This window comes from Pongo pygmaeus, chromosome 15 (assembly GCF_028885625.2).
Source record: "Pongo pygmaeus isolate AG05252 chromosome 15, NHGRI_mPonPyg2-v2.0_pri, whole genome shotgun sequence".
NCBI classification, from domain to species: domain Eukaryota; kingdom Metazoa; phylum Chordata; class Mammalia; order Primates; family Hominidae; genus Pongo; species Pongo pygmaeus.
Window position 1 is genome coordinate 33,099,243 of NC_072388.2, and position 16,010 is coordinate 33,115,252.

A 16,010-nucleotide genomic window follows, 5' to 3' on the forward strand; every position below is an offset into this window, starting at 1 on the left:
TTTTTAGCTCTATTTTCTCTCCCACAGGAAACAAGTAAGCAATTCTTTACCTAGAGAATCTAATTTATTAATATAAAAACTCACATCTAAAAATGCCTTACTGCTTTTTCTTATTTGTCATCAGTGGATGAACCATCAAGCAGGAAATGCTGCTATCCGACCTGCCCTTGCAGCCAAGCTCCAAAGAAGTGACCATTAGTGGAACTTCTTTCAGCCAAAACTCTTAATGAGTAACTTCACTCACCATAATCTGTCCAAAACTGATGGCAGCCTTAGAGTCTATTCTTGGGTTTCAGAGTCTACTTACCAAGGAATAAGGAGATCAGGGAGAATATGTATTTTGTTATACCATAGATGTGTTCCTCATAATTCAAACAGAATCCAGTGGAATTTAGAGAATCTTGTTTCTATAAAGAAATACATTCCCAAACTCTAACTTGCAAACTAAAAGGACAGCCTAAATCAAAGATAAGGTGTTGTAAATGTATTTCTAATAGGTTGCAAAAACGCTTAATCCTGAATGACCAGAGATTAGGGGGAGGAAAAAAAAGTAAAAACAATATTCATTAAAAATTTACCTGAAAAATGAAATTTCTCTTCAGAAAAACAGGCTAGCTGTGCACATATTCTGCTTTTCTCTTGTAACAAAGTTTCTTTTAAGGCACTTTCTCTATGTCCTCTAGAATTAAGAGCTTCAATAAGCTGGTCTAGCTGTTCACAAGAACTGTAAAAGCACCACCGATTTGGCTTATGCACTGGTTTTGGCAGCTGCACAGAACGGTCACATGGACCCTGGTCAATGTTGGAGGTAGATTCAGACATCAAAGGCTCTCCAGTTTTAGTGGATACCTGAGGATCTTGAGACTGTACATTATTCTGAAATGATGAAGGTCTAGGCAACAGCATGTCTTCAGTAAGACCAGAATAATCCTCTTCAATAAAGAGTCCAGGAATAGAAGGGAAAATCCAGTATCGTCTATACATGCGGTCGCGACCCAAGGGAAAGATATTGGTACAGGCTATGGCACTTTGGATTTTTTCTAAGAGCTCTTTCTCTTTTCGTTGGTGTTCCTGTTTTAAAGCTTCTTCCTCATCAGCAGTAAGAGGCTCTCTTGTTACACAGTTGATCTCTTCTTGCCTTGTAAATTCTTTAAATCCATTTTGTCCTCTTTTCCCTGTAATTAAAATAAAATGTATCATCATCATCATATTTCAAATTTCCATTAGAAAAATATGAGATACAAAGTTACCCAAGTTATTAGGTGTTATGAACTAAACTGTGTCCCCTCTCCACAACCCCAAATTCATATGTTGAAGCCCTAACCTCCAATGTGACTGTATTTGGAGATAGAACCTTTAAGGAGGTAATTAAGGTCATGAAGGTGGGGACCTAATCCAACATGATTGGTGTTCTTAGACACCACAGATCTTGTTATCTGACATGCACAGAGAAAAAGCCATGTAAGGATATAGCAAGAAGGCACTGTCCGCAAGCCAAGAAAAAGCCTCTTCAGACACCAACCCTGCTTGATCTTGGACTTCCAGACTCCAGAACTGTGAGAAAACAAATTTCTGAAATTTCTGTTGTTTAACCCACCCCAGTCTGTGGTATTTCGTTATGGCAGCCCAAGCAGACTAATACACTATGTTAGTAAGAAATCAATACACTTAAATCTAAAGGGGCATGCAAAATCTGTCATTTCCATACTGGAGAGTGCAGTAGAGTATGTCAGTTCTCCAGTAGTCATCCCAGTCCTTCCTCTAAGGGAGGAATAACAGCAAACTACTTCTGGAGAAGACTACCTTATAAATATTTGTCTTTGTGGATCTTATGGTCTTCGTAGCTATTCAATTCCACTCTTGTGGCCCAAAAGCAATCACAGGCGACATGCAGACAATGAGCATGGCTGTGGTTCAATATAACTATTTATGGACAGTGAAATCTGAATTTCATATAATTTTCACTTATCACAAAGTATCATTCTTTTTTGCAGCCATTTAAATTGTAAAAATCCAGCTGGTGCGGTGGCTCACGCCTGTAATCCCAGAACTTTGGGAGGCCAAGGTGGGCGGATCACCTGACATCAGGAGTTCTTAACCAGCCTGGCCAACATGGTGAAATCCCGTCTCTACTAAAAATACAAAAATTAGCTGGGCATGGTAGCAAGCACCTGTAATCCCAGCTACTCAGGAGGCTGAGGCATGAGAATCGCTTGAACCCAGGAGGGGGAGGTTGCAGTGGGCCAAGATCACGCCACTGTACTCCACCCTGGGGGATAGAGTGAGACTCTGTCTCCAAAAAAAAAAGGGAAAATTCCTTTTTAGCTTATGAGTTATACAAAAACAGGGCAGGGCCAGGCACAGTGGCTCACATCTGTAATCCCAACACTTTGGGAGGCCAAGGTGGCTGGATCACTTGAGGCCAGGAGTTTGAAACCAGCCTGGCCAACATGGCAAAACCCATCACTACTAAAAATACAAAAATCAGCCAGGTGTGGTGGTGTGCACCTGTAATCCCAGCTACTCGGGAGGCTAAGGCAGGAGAATCGCTTGAACCCAGAAGGCGGAGGTTGCAGTGAGCCGAGATGGTGCCACTGCACACCCCAGCCTGGGTGACAGAGCGAGACTCCACCTCAAAAAACAGTAACAAAAAAAATGGGGCCGGCCAGATATGGCATACAAACTGTTATTTACTAACCACTGGTTGAAGGTAACAGAACCACTAGTTTTTAGCTGGGCACTTAGCAACCCAAAAGAAGGACAACATTTCCCATAGTAGGCACAACTAAATGAAAAACTTTTGTTCAAAGAGATAGGATCAGAAGCACTGTGTGTACCCTCTGGACTGTGCTTCCCTTTCCTCCTTCCCATTTCCAACTAGCTAGAATGCAGACATGGTGATAAATCATTTTGGAACATGAGAATGGCAGCAAAACCCTAAGGATGGCAGTACCAACAAGATAGAAAGAGCTTGGACCCCTGATAATCTGCCTTGACTTTGACAGTATGTTGGAATTAAATTTCTCTGTTGTTTCAGTTGCTGTCAAATTGCTTTGATAGTTGGGAAGTATTTTTTCATTCTATTTCTTTTGCTTGAAAGAGTTTGTGTAAGATTGGAATTATCTGCTTTTTAAAAAATTTGGCAGAATTCACCTATAAAGTTGTCTAGGACTGATGTTTTCTCTGCAGAAAGATTTTAGTACTGATTCAAGTTCTTTAATGGTTTAAGACCATCTACATTAACAAATTGCTTCACATATCCATTTTGATGATTTGTATTTTCTAGAATTTTTGCATACATTTTCAAATTCGTCAAAAATTGTGTGTATCTCCTTATCTTTAAATTTCTACTCTATCCATAGTTATGTTGCTCCCCTTTCGTCTTAACTTTATTATGATCGCCCTCTTTATAGAAATCAATTTCAACAAAGGTTTGTCCAGTTTGTGTCTTTCTCAGACGAACACACTTTTGGATTTGTTGTTGTTCTTTACTATATTTTTATTTTTTTGAGAAAGGGTCTTGCTCTGTTGCCCAGGCTGGAATGCAGTGGCGCAATCAGGGCGCACTGCAGCCTTGATCTCCCAAGCTCAAATGACCCTCCCACCTTAGCCTACTGAGTAGCTGGGACTACAGGTGCATGCCACCATGCCCAGCTTGCTTTCTGGGTACTTTTTGTAGCGATGGGGTTTCACCAAGGCTGATTTTGAACTCCTGGGCTTAAGCAATCCACCTACCTTGGCCTCTCAGAGTGCTGGGATTACAGGCATGAGCCACTGCACCTGGCCCTACTATATTTTTATTTTCTATTAATTTCTACTCTAATGTATTATTTCCTTCAGATTTGGGGGGATTATTCTTTTTCCCCCACCATCTTCTTAAATAAATGTCTAGCTCAGTTTGTGTTTCTTCTTTTCTAGTATGTATTAAAGCTATACATTTTCCCCTAAGTAGAGGGGCTGTATTTAACATGTGTTAATATTCAGTAATGATTAGTTTGATTCGTTTTAAATATTTTTTAGTTTCCATTATGGTTTCTCTTTTGACCCAGTATTTAGAAGTATGTTTTAAAAGCTCTGATCATATTAGGTTTGCTTTAGATGTTGAAATCAATTGCATTGTAATCAGACAATACAGCTTCCATGATACAGGAAATTTTCTAACTACTTAGAGTAACCATTTAAAAAAAATACAGAAAAAAAGATCCCATCCAAATTATAGGCACAGAATTAATTAAGGATTTCTTTTGATAGTCATTAAATAAATACACAAGAAATTTGTATTAACAACTTTTAAAAGATGTATTCGCTTTGATCTAGCAATTTATGAAATAATTTTAAGGCAGGAGAGATTACCATTTTCATCAATATGATATAAATTATGAGCATTATTGATCTTTATATCTCTAGCACATAGGAGGCATCCAATGCATGCTGAATGAGTACGTTATAGAATACAAATTTCTATTTGGCCCAAATAAAGTAGTAAATGTAAAAATTCAATGAAACTTGCTGACTAACCAAAAGTTGAAGTTATGAGAAACTGTCCTATTAACGACATAGGAATATTGTATCTTCTTTCTAAAGTATAGATGATGTGTGAATAATGACCCAATCATAAATGTACTAATAGGACTTTGTAACACATTTTTACAACTCATCATAGCTATGAGGTGGGCATTTAAAAAGACAAACACAGCCTGGAATCACAAACGAAAGCAATCAATATATTTCAGAGGAGCTGAATTAATAAAGTGCTTTATCAGTTACAAACAAATACACAAGAATGCCCTTAAGAAATTTCAGTATTACCCCTTCTGCCTCTTTTATGTGATCCTGGGTCATCTTCATCTTCAGTGACCATATCTTGATCTAATTCCTTTTGCTCTGTGTCTTTGCTCTCAATGCTAGTATCAAAATCTTCCCTTTCTTCCTCTCTTTAGGATAAAAACAAAGATGACATTTACTAATGAATATATAATTCCATTTATGAAATATTTATTGCTTGCTTATGAAGTACCAGGCATTATAGGCTTAGGAAGTAGTGAACAACATGACACAGTTTATGGTCTTGCAGCGAAAACAGATAATTACACAAATCATTTAAAAAATATGTAATAAGTACTAAAACAAGAAAAGTTCAAGCTACTGTGAAAACATTTCAAGGAGAACGAAACTGACTCAAAGGGATCAAAAAGGCTGGCTTGAAGAAGTGATATTTTACAATGTGAGACCAGGGAGATGGGGAGGAGTGTGTGCTACAGAGGAATAACATACACAATGGCACAGAGCTCATGAGAAATGGGAGGAGCTTATAATTTTGAGAAAAGTGTAAAGGAGAAAGCAGTAATCCAAGAGGTACATGAGAGAAAAAGGCAGGGTGAGATTAGGCTGGGCCTTGTAAGGCCTTATCCAAAAACAATAGGAAAAAACCAGAAGAATTTAGAAAAGGGAAATGATATTACAAAGTGCTGTAGCCACTGTGTGAAAAATTACCTGGGAAAGAAAGTAGATGAGGGGAGATCAGTAAAGAAGCCAGTAATAATAGTAACAGATCAGTAGTGGTCTAGGTGGCTGGCTAGGCGGTGATGGTGGCTTAGAGTAGGAAGGAGAGAAAATGATAAATAGTGGAGGAGAGAAATTCAGAAATAGTAAACAGGCAGAATGAACACAATATAGTTGTTTAATTCATTATATTATCCAAATTAAAACTAAAATTATATGAACCTTGAAATAAATTACACCATTATGTTCTAAATCCAAAGTTGGGTTTTGCAAGCTCTAATGTAAGGAGAGCAAAGGAAAATGTAAATGAGTGGGGCTGAATAAATATTTTAAAAATATGAAGACGTGAAATCCATACAGTGTTACTTTTCTTTTTTAAAAAATTGAGCTTACATACCATAACAATCACCATTTTAAAGTGTACAATTTAGTGGTCTTAATGTATTCACAAGGTTATGCAATCATTACCACTGTCAATTCCAGAACACTTTCATCACACCAAAAGGAAACGCCATATCCATTAGTAGTCATTTCCCATTTCCTCTTTCCTGCTGCCCCTGGCAACCAACATCTACTCTCTACTGATTTGCTTATTCTGGACATTTCATGTAAATGGAGTCATACAACATGTGATCTTTTGTCACTAGCTGCTTTTTTTTTTTTTTTTTTTTTGAGACAGACTCTCACTCTGCTGCCCAGGCTGGAGCACAATCTCAGCTCACTGCAACCTCCGTCTCCAGGGCTCAAGCAATTCTCCTGCCTTTACAGGTGTGTGCCACCATGCCTGGCTAATTTTTTGTATTTTTAGTAGAGATGGGGTTTCACCATGTTGGCCAGGTTGGTCTCAAACTCCTGACCTCAGGTGATCCGGCCGCCTCAGCCTCCCAGAGTGCTAGGATTACAGGCGTGAGCCACCGCACTTGGCCGTGAGTAGCTTCTTTAGCATATATTTTCAAAGTTCATCCACATTATAGCCTGCATTAGAACTCCATTCCTTTTTATTGTTGAATAATATTCTCCTGTATGGACATACCACGGAAGAGATATACCTTTGTTTATCCATTCATCAATTGATGGACATTTGGGTTGTTATCACTTCTGGCTATTAAGAATAATGCTGCTACGAACATTTGTGTATACATTTTTGGGTGAAGGTATGCTTTTAATTCTCTTAGGTATATATCTAGGAGTGCAACTGCTGGGTCATACAGTAACAAATGGTTTAATTGTTGGGTCATACAGTAACAAATTGTTTAATTGTTTGAAGAACTGCCAAACTGTTTTCCAAAGTAACTGCATCATTTACACTCCCACAAGCAATGTATGAGAGTCCTGATTTCTCAACTCCTTATCAAAACTTGTTATTGTTTGTCAATTTGATTATAGCCAGCCTACTGGGTATGAAGTGGTATCTTACTGTGGTTTTGATGTACATTTCCCAGATGATTAATGACATTGAGCATCTTCTCATGTACTTATTGCATATCTTCTTTGGAGAAATGTCTATTCAAATCCATTGCTCACTTTTTAATTAGGTTGTTTTTAAAAATTTTTTTTTATTATTTCTTCTTTTTTTTTTTGACATTTAAAAAATTAACTCCCTATTCTGAATCTTTCCATTTTTTATTGTTGAGTTGTAAGAATTCTTTTATATTCTGGATACAAGTCCCTTATCAGATATATGATTTGCAAATATTTTCTTCTATTGCAAGTTTGTGACCTAAGATCTTAAGGCTTATTAATGGGTATTTTTACACACAAGTATTAAAAAGTCAAAGTCAATATACTAATTTTGGAATATTGAGTTTTTTCAGAACTTTCCTTTGCAGATTTCATTAAAAAAGAAAAAAGATGATTTCTGTCAAATTACTACTTGTTTTCATAGACAATCCTATCTCAAATATTCTAAAATGCAATAAAATACTTGGGTATCTCTAAATTACTTAAGGTGCTGTCATCCTCTCTCTATATCATCTACCAAAAAACATCCAGTCTCAACCCTGTTCCTCTATACGGCACAGAATAACTCTGTGAAATACAGTGTACACCTGTGATATTGGTGGAGGGGAGAGAGAAATACATTATTGGTTAAAAATAGCCTATTGAGTGTTTTTCTGGGAAATTATCATGTACCTATAATAAAAAGACAACTTTTCTAAAAATGTGAAAGCATTTTTAGAGTTTAAGGTGTCTGGTTTTTATTCTTCATGTATGGTAAAGCAGGTGAACAGTGTGATTTAAACCATACCCAATAGATATATCTGCCGTTGAATTTCTTTGCTCATCTTCTTTCAGTTTTTCTTGTTTCTCTTTCATTTTTTGTTCTTGCTCCTTAAGTTTTTCTTCCTTCCTTTTACGAATTCTAAAAGTTAAAATGAAATATGGTAGTCTATCTGATGCACATATACTTTTCACTTTTAGTATCTTGTCTTTAATCAAATGATGGAAAGTACTCCAAACATTATTATAAAACTATAATGTAGTAATCATTTATAAGCTTTTTTTTTTTTTTTTTTTTTTGAGACAAAGTTTCACTCTTCTGCCCAGGCTGATCCTGCTTCCCAGGATCAAGTGATTCTCGTGCCTCAACCTCCCGAGTAGCTGGGATTACAGGCATGCGCCACCATGCCCAGTTAATTTTTGTATTTTTAGTAGACACGGGGTTTGGCCATGTTGGCCAGGCTAGTCTCCAACTCCTGACCTCAAGTAATCCGCCCTCCCAAAGTGCTGGGATTGCAGGCATGAGCCACCACGCCTGGCCTCATTCACAAGCTCTTAGCAAAGCCATCAAACATCAGTATAATGAATGCCACATTATAGCACCATGTGAAATATGGTTTTAAATGAAAGAAATAAACAGCTTTCATTAACACAACTATTACAATTATCTCTCTTACCTGGCAGCTGCTTCTTCCCTCTCTTTTCGATGTTGTTCTGCTTTTAATTCCCGGAACTCCTGCTTCGCCTGTCGTAATATATCAACATAATCTTCAATGAAATCCCTAGTTGAAACTAGGGTCAGTAGCTTTCCACAGAGAGCATGGAGTATCTTCATTTTTTCTCCTGTCAAAAATTGGTAAATACTTCTGTATTATCAATCACAACAAATGAACTGTGCTTGAACTTTTTAAATTTGTGGCTCAATGTGAAAATGCCTAATAAAGAATACGGAGTAGTCTCTCAAACATGTCAATGACATGTCTTCAGAAAAAAGCAATTATGGGCCAGGTGCACTGGCTCACACCTGTAATCCCACACTTTGGGAGGCCGAGGCGGGCAGATCACCTGAGGTCAGGAGTTCGAGACCAGCCTGGCCAACATGGTGAAACCCCATCTCTACTAAAAATACAAAAATAGCTGGATGTGGTGGTATGTGCCTGTAGTCCCAGCTACTTGGGAGGCCGAGGCTGGAGAATCGCTTGAACCCGGGAGGCGGAGGTTGTGTTGCACCGAGATCACACCCCTGCACTCCAGCCTGGGCGACTGAGTGAGACTCTGTCTCAATAAAAAAAAAGACAACTTTGAATCCAATTTACAGCTATTGATGTATGAGGCACTTCAAATGTCTATCTTGTATACTAGTTAAGTAAACATGAGAAATTTTGTAATTACAAATTGTTTTTCAAGTTTTATTTTACTTATTTGAGACGGAGTCTTGCTCTGTCGCCTAGGCTGAAGTACAGTGGCACCATCTGGGCTCGCAGCAACCTCTGCCTCCTGGGTTCAAGTGATTCTCCTGCCTCTGCCTCCGAGTAGCTGGGACTACAGGCGCACAGCACCACGCCCAGCTAATTTTTGTATTTTTAGTAAAGATGGTGTTTCACCATGTTGGCCAGGCTGGTCTCGAATGCCTGACCTCAGGTGATCTGCCCACTTTGACCTCCCAAGGTGCTGGGATTACAGGCATGAGCCACTGTGCCCAGCCCTCAAGTTTTAATTTTTTGGCTGAAGTTCAAAATCAATACTAAATTATAATCACATGAATTAAAAAAAGACAATGGTAAATTACTACTTCTAAAAGACTGCACAAAAAAACCACGATAAATTATAAAGACTGCAAATGTTAGGAAGTAAGGTATTCTACTTTACTGTATGTTCTCTAAAGTATACTAAATTAAACTCTTGTACATGCAATTTTTAAAAAAAAAGGAAGTGAAAAATAGCTTCATCTTAACCTCATATACTGTTTCTCATACCTCAAACACTTATTCAAGTGAATGGCAGTATTTAGCAGCCATTTAGATTTAAACTTCTGATACACTAGTGAATACAAGAGAAAGTTAATTTTCTAGCTAATTCTCACCCTTTTAAACTCAGTAGATGTAGTAGACTAATCATACATTTAAAAATATTAGAAAATCCAAATAAAAAAAGACAATCATAAATAAAGTTAATATGAATAATAACAATAGTTTGCTTTCTCTTTTTCTCTTTTAATACTGATTTATTGTAAAATTTCTCATCAGCTCCTTAGTTTTCTGGGCATAAGAGGGAGGAAGTGGGAAGGTTATGCAAATTCCAACTTGCAAAGCTTACCTGGTGTCAAATCATACACTGAGGTGCTTGACAGTTTCTTCACTAGACTGGGATTGCTCAAACGAAGCTCCATACAAGCATCATCTGTAGCATCAAATCCTCCTCGTTTTTGATATCTATACTTTGCATTTGCTGATGTTACATCAGCACCTGAAGCTAAGATGTGCAGTCTGAGGATTTCTGAAAGAGTGCAGCTATCAAGATCCAAACTTTTCAAACTGCAGCCTATAGTTGTTAAAAAGGAAATAGTCATTTAGAATATAAACAATAAATACACAGCAATGTAAATGTGCCTTTATAAAATTAAAAATAAAAAGCCAAACAAAAAAAAAAAAAACAAAACCCACACATACCCTGGTGTAACTGTGGCCATGCAGCTGCCAAAGATGCAACTGCAGACAGTGCAGATTTTGTGGGGTCTGCATCTTCATCCAAAGCCTCTGTTAAATCTTTAAGGAAATAAATACTTTATTCTAGTGCAAATCAAAGCTTGAATATTTGGGAATAATGCCCATTTTAAATGATGAAAGAAACAGCAAACGCCTTAACATTCAGAACTCAAAAGAACAAACCCTAGGTACAAGCAATATTCACATTCTGCTTCATCACCACCTACAGCTATAAATCCTAAACCATGCACTACACACTGACATTTTCGTAACAGAAAAGACAATTTCCAAATTACCAATGAGACGCACATAAACATTCCCCCAAAAGATAAAATGCACTTTAGAATTAAAAACAAATCTCCTCACTCAATATAACCTTAGAAAAGTCTACCTTGAAAACTGGAATCTATTTAAAGATACTCCAATCTTTTATGGTTTTTTTGTTGTTGTTTTTTTTGTTTTTGAGACGTAGTCTTGCTCTGTTACCCAGGCTGGAGTGCAGTGGCACGATCTCGGCTCACTGCAACCTCCACCTCCTAGGTTCAAGCAATTCTCCTGTCTCAGCCTCCCGAGTAGCTGGGACTACAGGCTAATTTTTGTATTTTTAGTAGAGACGGGTTTTCACCTTGTTGGTCAGGCTGGTCTCGAACTCCTGACCTCAGGTGATCCACCCGCCTCGGCCTCCCAAAATGCTGGGATTACAGGCGTGAACCATGGTGACCAGCCCTTTTATGGATATTTTAAGATTAAGTCATAACAAAGTATAGATTGTAGCCATCACAAAATCATGACAGAAAATGAGCTAAAAAAAGTTAAAGATGGCACTACTGTAGTTTAACTATTGAAATATCTTCATTAAAATTTCACATTTTTATTTTGAAAAATTTTCCAGACCAAGTGCGGTGGCTCATGCCTGTAATCCCAGCACTTTGGGAGGCTGAGGTAGGCGGATCACGAGGTCAAGAGATTGAGACCATCCTGGCCAACATGGTGAAACCCCGTCTCTACTAAAAATACAAAAATTAGCTGGGCGTGGTGGTGCGCGCCTGTAGTCCCAGCTACTCAGGAGGCTGAGGCAGGAGAACCACTTGAACCTGGGAGGCGGAGGGTGCAGTGAGCCAAGATTGTGCCACTGCACTCCAGCCTGGTGACAGAGCGAGACTATGTCTCAAAAAAAAAAAAAAAAAAGAAAAAGAAAAGTTTCTAATCCTAAAACCAATAGGGGCCGGGCGTGGTGGCTCGTGCCTGTAATCTCAGCACTTTGGGAGGCCAAGGCGGGTGGATCATCTGAGGTCAGAGTTTGAGACCAACCTGGCCAACATGGTGAAACCCCGTCTCTTCTAAAATACAAAAATTAGCTGGGCGTGGTGGTGCATGTCTGTAATCCCAGCTACTTGGGAGGCTGAGGCATGAGAATCGCTTGAACCTGGGAGGCACAGGTTGCAGTGAGCTGAGATCACACCACTGCACTCCAACCTGGGCGACAGAGTTAGACTCCATCTCAAAAAAACAAAACAAAACAAAAAACACAATAGGAAGATTTCCCTGAATTTTCTAAATAAACTGCTTTAGCTTTAAAACAGTGCTTAGCTTACAAGTAGAACTAAACAGCAAATCTACTGGTACAAATGTATGTAAAACATTAGTATATCCAATTATTCCTAATTATAATACATAGATTGATCAAAATGTCAAGCTATGAAAAACCCTTCTGTTACATCATAGTACAGTGTATACAGATTCAGACTAAGAGTCAGATAATGTATATTCTAGTATTAGCTATGCTAGTGCCTAGTAATGTGCCATTGAGACAAGTCACTTAAATCTGGGGTTCATTTTTCTTTTTTTTTTTTTTGAAGGTGGAGTCTCACTCTGTCACCCAGGCTGGAATGCAGTGGCGCAATCTTGGCTCACTACAACCTCCGCCTCCCAGGTTTAAGCAATTCTCTGCCTCAGCCTCCCAAGTACCTGGGATTACAGGCACCCGCCACCATGCCCGGCTAATTTTTGTATTTTTAGTAGAGACAGGGTTTCACCATCTTGGCCAGGCTGACCTTGTGATCCACCCACCTCGGTCTCCCAAAGTGCTGGGATTACAGGCGTGAGCCACCATGCTCAGCCTCATTTTTCTTTTTCTTTTTGAGACAGGGTTTGAATCTGTTGCCCGGGCTGGAGTGCAGTGCTGTGATCTCAGCTCACTACAACCTCTGCCTTCCGGGCTCAAGTCATCCTCCCACCTCGGCCTCCCCAGTAGCTGGGACTACAGGTGCATGCCACCACGCCCACCTAGTTTTTGTATTTTTTGTAGAGGCGGGGTTTTGCCACATTGCCCAGGCTGGTCTCACATTCCTGAGCTCAACTGATCCATCTGCCCTGGCTTCCCAAAGTGCTGGGATTACAGGTGTGAGCCACCATGCCCGGCCCATTTTCTTAAAGGAATGACTCTAGATCAGCAGCTTTCAAAGTCTTCCAAAACAAAAAAAAAATTTCTTGAAAACTCAATATAAAAGAGATAAAAGATGCTCTTCCTAAAGTGAGATATGGAGATGAGAATTCTGCCTTTTCATCTTTCCAACTCTCCTGCAGTGGCACTGAAGAATTTCTGAACAACTTGTAGGGTGCCTTGGGTTAGAGTTTGAAAATCACTAGGCTAATCTTCTGTGGTTCTTTAGCCTTCTACTATATGACTCCCCTACCAAAGTTCAAAGCCTGACAAAATTAACCTTAGAGAACAGTCCCTTACTAAAGGAAAAAGGCAGCTCTGGGATTGTATCTGATTATAATCATCGACAATTTCATGGCATTTACAGCATACATAGGGCCACACAGGAGAAGCTATCTATAAAATTTGCATATATGCCAAAAGTCATTCCTACCAGACCTAATCTAGCCCAAATGACAAATCATATTCTTCTGTCACAGAAAAATACTAGACCTAAAATTTCCTCAATGTTCATTTTACATATAAAGCCAAACAAATTTAATTAATGAGCACTCCAAAATTAACACCAGTCCTAGATACAAAGTTGTAAAAGGTGTTGGCTCTCATTCTGCAGCAATCACCACATTCAACCTACACCATCTATAGAAAGTTATAATTTCCTAAGACAAAGGCTATAAAAAGGCCTTTAGGAAATGAAAAACCAATGAAATGTATTTTTAATTGTGTTAAATAAAGTAATATGCTAAAATATATTCTTTAACTCTTTATCTATCATATGTCATTCTTAAGAAACTGTAAATATCATTCTAGGATTTGCTTAGTGATAGTCACTTGGGTACATCACAACCAAGAGAATATAGCTGAATTATATCCAGTATTTTATGACTACCTGCAACAGATATATTTATTGTCATGATAATCTAGAATTAGGTGCATACAACTCTAACACTAGACAGTGATCCAACAAATACACAAAACTGTTCTATATAAAGAGGATGCTCTTGTTCCCATACTTTGAAGGGCTTTTTAGTTCATGATATAAGACTAAAGAGAGGAACTGATGTATTAAATGTAAGATTTTTTAAATTGGTAGTCAAAATCTCTCAGGTTTGATATAAAAACAGGGAGACCAAGGGCCAAAGAAATTAGATCTTCTCAAAGACAAATAATTTTACAGGCAATGCCAGAGAAAGAAATATTCAAAATTTCAACTTCTTTACCGTATTATGAAACAACATAGCACAATTGTAATGAGTATCTAGATCAGACTGCTTGAGCTTGTATCCCATCAATTCCTTATTAGCCATGTTTCTTCAAACTAAGCCTCAGTTTCTTTATATGTAAAATGCAAAAAATAATATCTACCTCAAAAGAGTAGTATGAGAATTTAATGAAACAATGCGTAGTCTCTTACATCACTTATTAGCTATGTGATCTTCAGTAACCATGTAAAATGTGGCCAATAATAAGTAACAGGGAAGTGAGAAAAGAGTGAAAAATGCCAGACATTTTTTTTTCCTCCCTAACATTTAAATAAATATTTTCTTTTTTTTTTTTTTTTTCCTTTGAAACAGGGTCTTACTCTGTCCCAGGATGGCATGAAGTGGCACGATCACAGATCACTGCAGCCTCAAACTCCCAGGGTCAAACAATCCTCCCACTTCAGCCTCCCAAGTAGCTGGGGCTATAGGCATGCACCACTACACCTGGCTAATTTTGATTTATTTATTTATTTATTTGAGACACAGAGTCTCCACTGCCTAGGCTGGAGTGCAGTGTCGTAATCTCAGATCACTGCAACCTCTGCCTCCTGGGTTCAAGGGATTATGGTGCCTTAGCTTCTCAAGTAGCTGGGATTACAGGCATGCGCCACCATGCCTGGCTGATTTTTGTATTTTTAGTAGAGATGGGGTTTCACCATGTTGGTCAGGCTGGTCTTGAACTCCTGACCTTAAGTGATCCGCCCACCTCAGCCTCCCAAAATATTGGGATTACAGGCATGAGCCACCACACCCAGCCTTGTTTTATTTTTTGTAGAGACAGGGGTCTCACTATGTCACCCAGGCTAAATATTTTCAAACAGAGCATTAAAACTTTTATTTAGTGGCCAATACTTATTTAGAGAGAGATACATCTTATATTAATACACAGTCCTATATAGGGAACAGTTATTTAAAAAACTCATAGATCAATAATGAAAGTGTAATGGCAGCTGGGCGCGGTGGCTCAAGCCTGTAATCCCAGCACTTTGGGAGGCCGAGGCGGGCAGACCCTGAGGTCGGGAGTTCGAGACCAGCCTCACCAACATGGAGAAACCCTGTCTCTACTAAAAATACAATATTAGCTGGGCATGGTGGCGCATACCTGTAATCCCAGCTACTCAGGAGGCTGAGGCAGGAGAATCGCTTGAACCCAGGAGGCGGAGGTCACGGTGAGTCAAGATTGTGCCATTGCACTCCAGCCTGGGCAACAAGAGCGAAACTCCGTCTCAAAAAAGAAAAGAGAAAAGAGAAGAGAAGAGAAGAGGAGTAGTAATGGCAATTCAAACACCAACCATTGCTTAATATATATTTTTCCTTAATATATATTTTTCCTTTATACTGATTTTCCCATACTATTTCCTTTTTACCACACTTTTGTTTTCCACCATGACTTCCAAAACTACAAAATTCAAATCTGGAATTAAATACAGCTTTATGTCTTGTATTGTTAGAATTTGATCAATAACCCTATAATGCTGTTGGGCACTAATAAATATAATAGCTAAAAGAATTATCATTTAATTGACTAAATTATCTGAGATGACAATAGGGGTCATATTGCTTAAAATGGTCTTAATAAGGGACCTATGGTGGTTAGCACTCAAGCTAGATATAAATATATTTTTGCTTGAACACAGGCTGTAAAATCAAAAGGCAACAAACATCAATGCACACTCATCAATATCCTGTTGCTTCAGAGACCAGGCATGAAGGAAGATGATCCTGAATTATCTAAGGTCAACAAAACTATCTGACTAGAGGAATGTCCCATCTTTCTGTACCAATATTCTGATATCGTCTCCTAACAGTTCTTTTTTACTGTGAATTTTTATGCAACACACTCGAGTATTGTTTAATCAAGTTTCTGGTCCTAAATCT

The 16,010-nt window shown here is 38.4% G+C and overlaps 1 protein-coding gene across 5 annotated transcripts in view; it reads right to left on the reverse strand.

The window, feature by feature from the left end:
- BAZ1A (bromodomain adjacent to zinc finger domain 1A) overlaps positions 1–16,010 on the reverse strand; it is a 119,806-nt gene that overhangs the window by 22,715 nt on the left and 81,081 nt on the right. For 3 of the 5 annotated variants that reach the window (XR_008493598.2, XM_054447907.2, XM_054447908.2), the window contains 6 exons: positions 10,392–10,487; positions 10,039–10,263; positions 8,400–8,565; positions 7,751–7,864; positions 4,810–4,934; positions 579–1,175 (listed from right to left, as the gene is read on the reverse strand). Coding sequence is in view for 4 of the 5 variants with exons in the window: in XM_054447907.2 (XP_054303882.2) it covers positions 579–1,175; positions 4,810–4,934; positions 7,751–7,864; positions 8,400–8,565; positions 10,039–10,263; positions 10,392–10,487 (1,323 nt within the window). In the remaining variant the exon portion in view is untranslated. The remainder of the gene's footprint in view (positions 1–578; positions 1,176–4,809; positions 4,935–7,750; positions 7,865–8,399; positions 8,566–10,038; positions 10,264–10,391; positions 10,488–16,010) is intronic. The other 2 variants (XM_054447909.2, XM_054447906.2) reach the window with 1 other exon arrangement.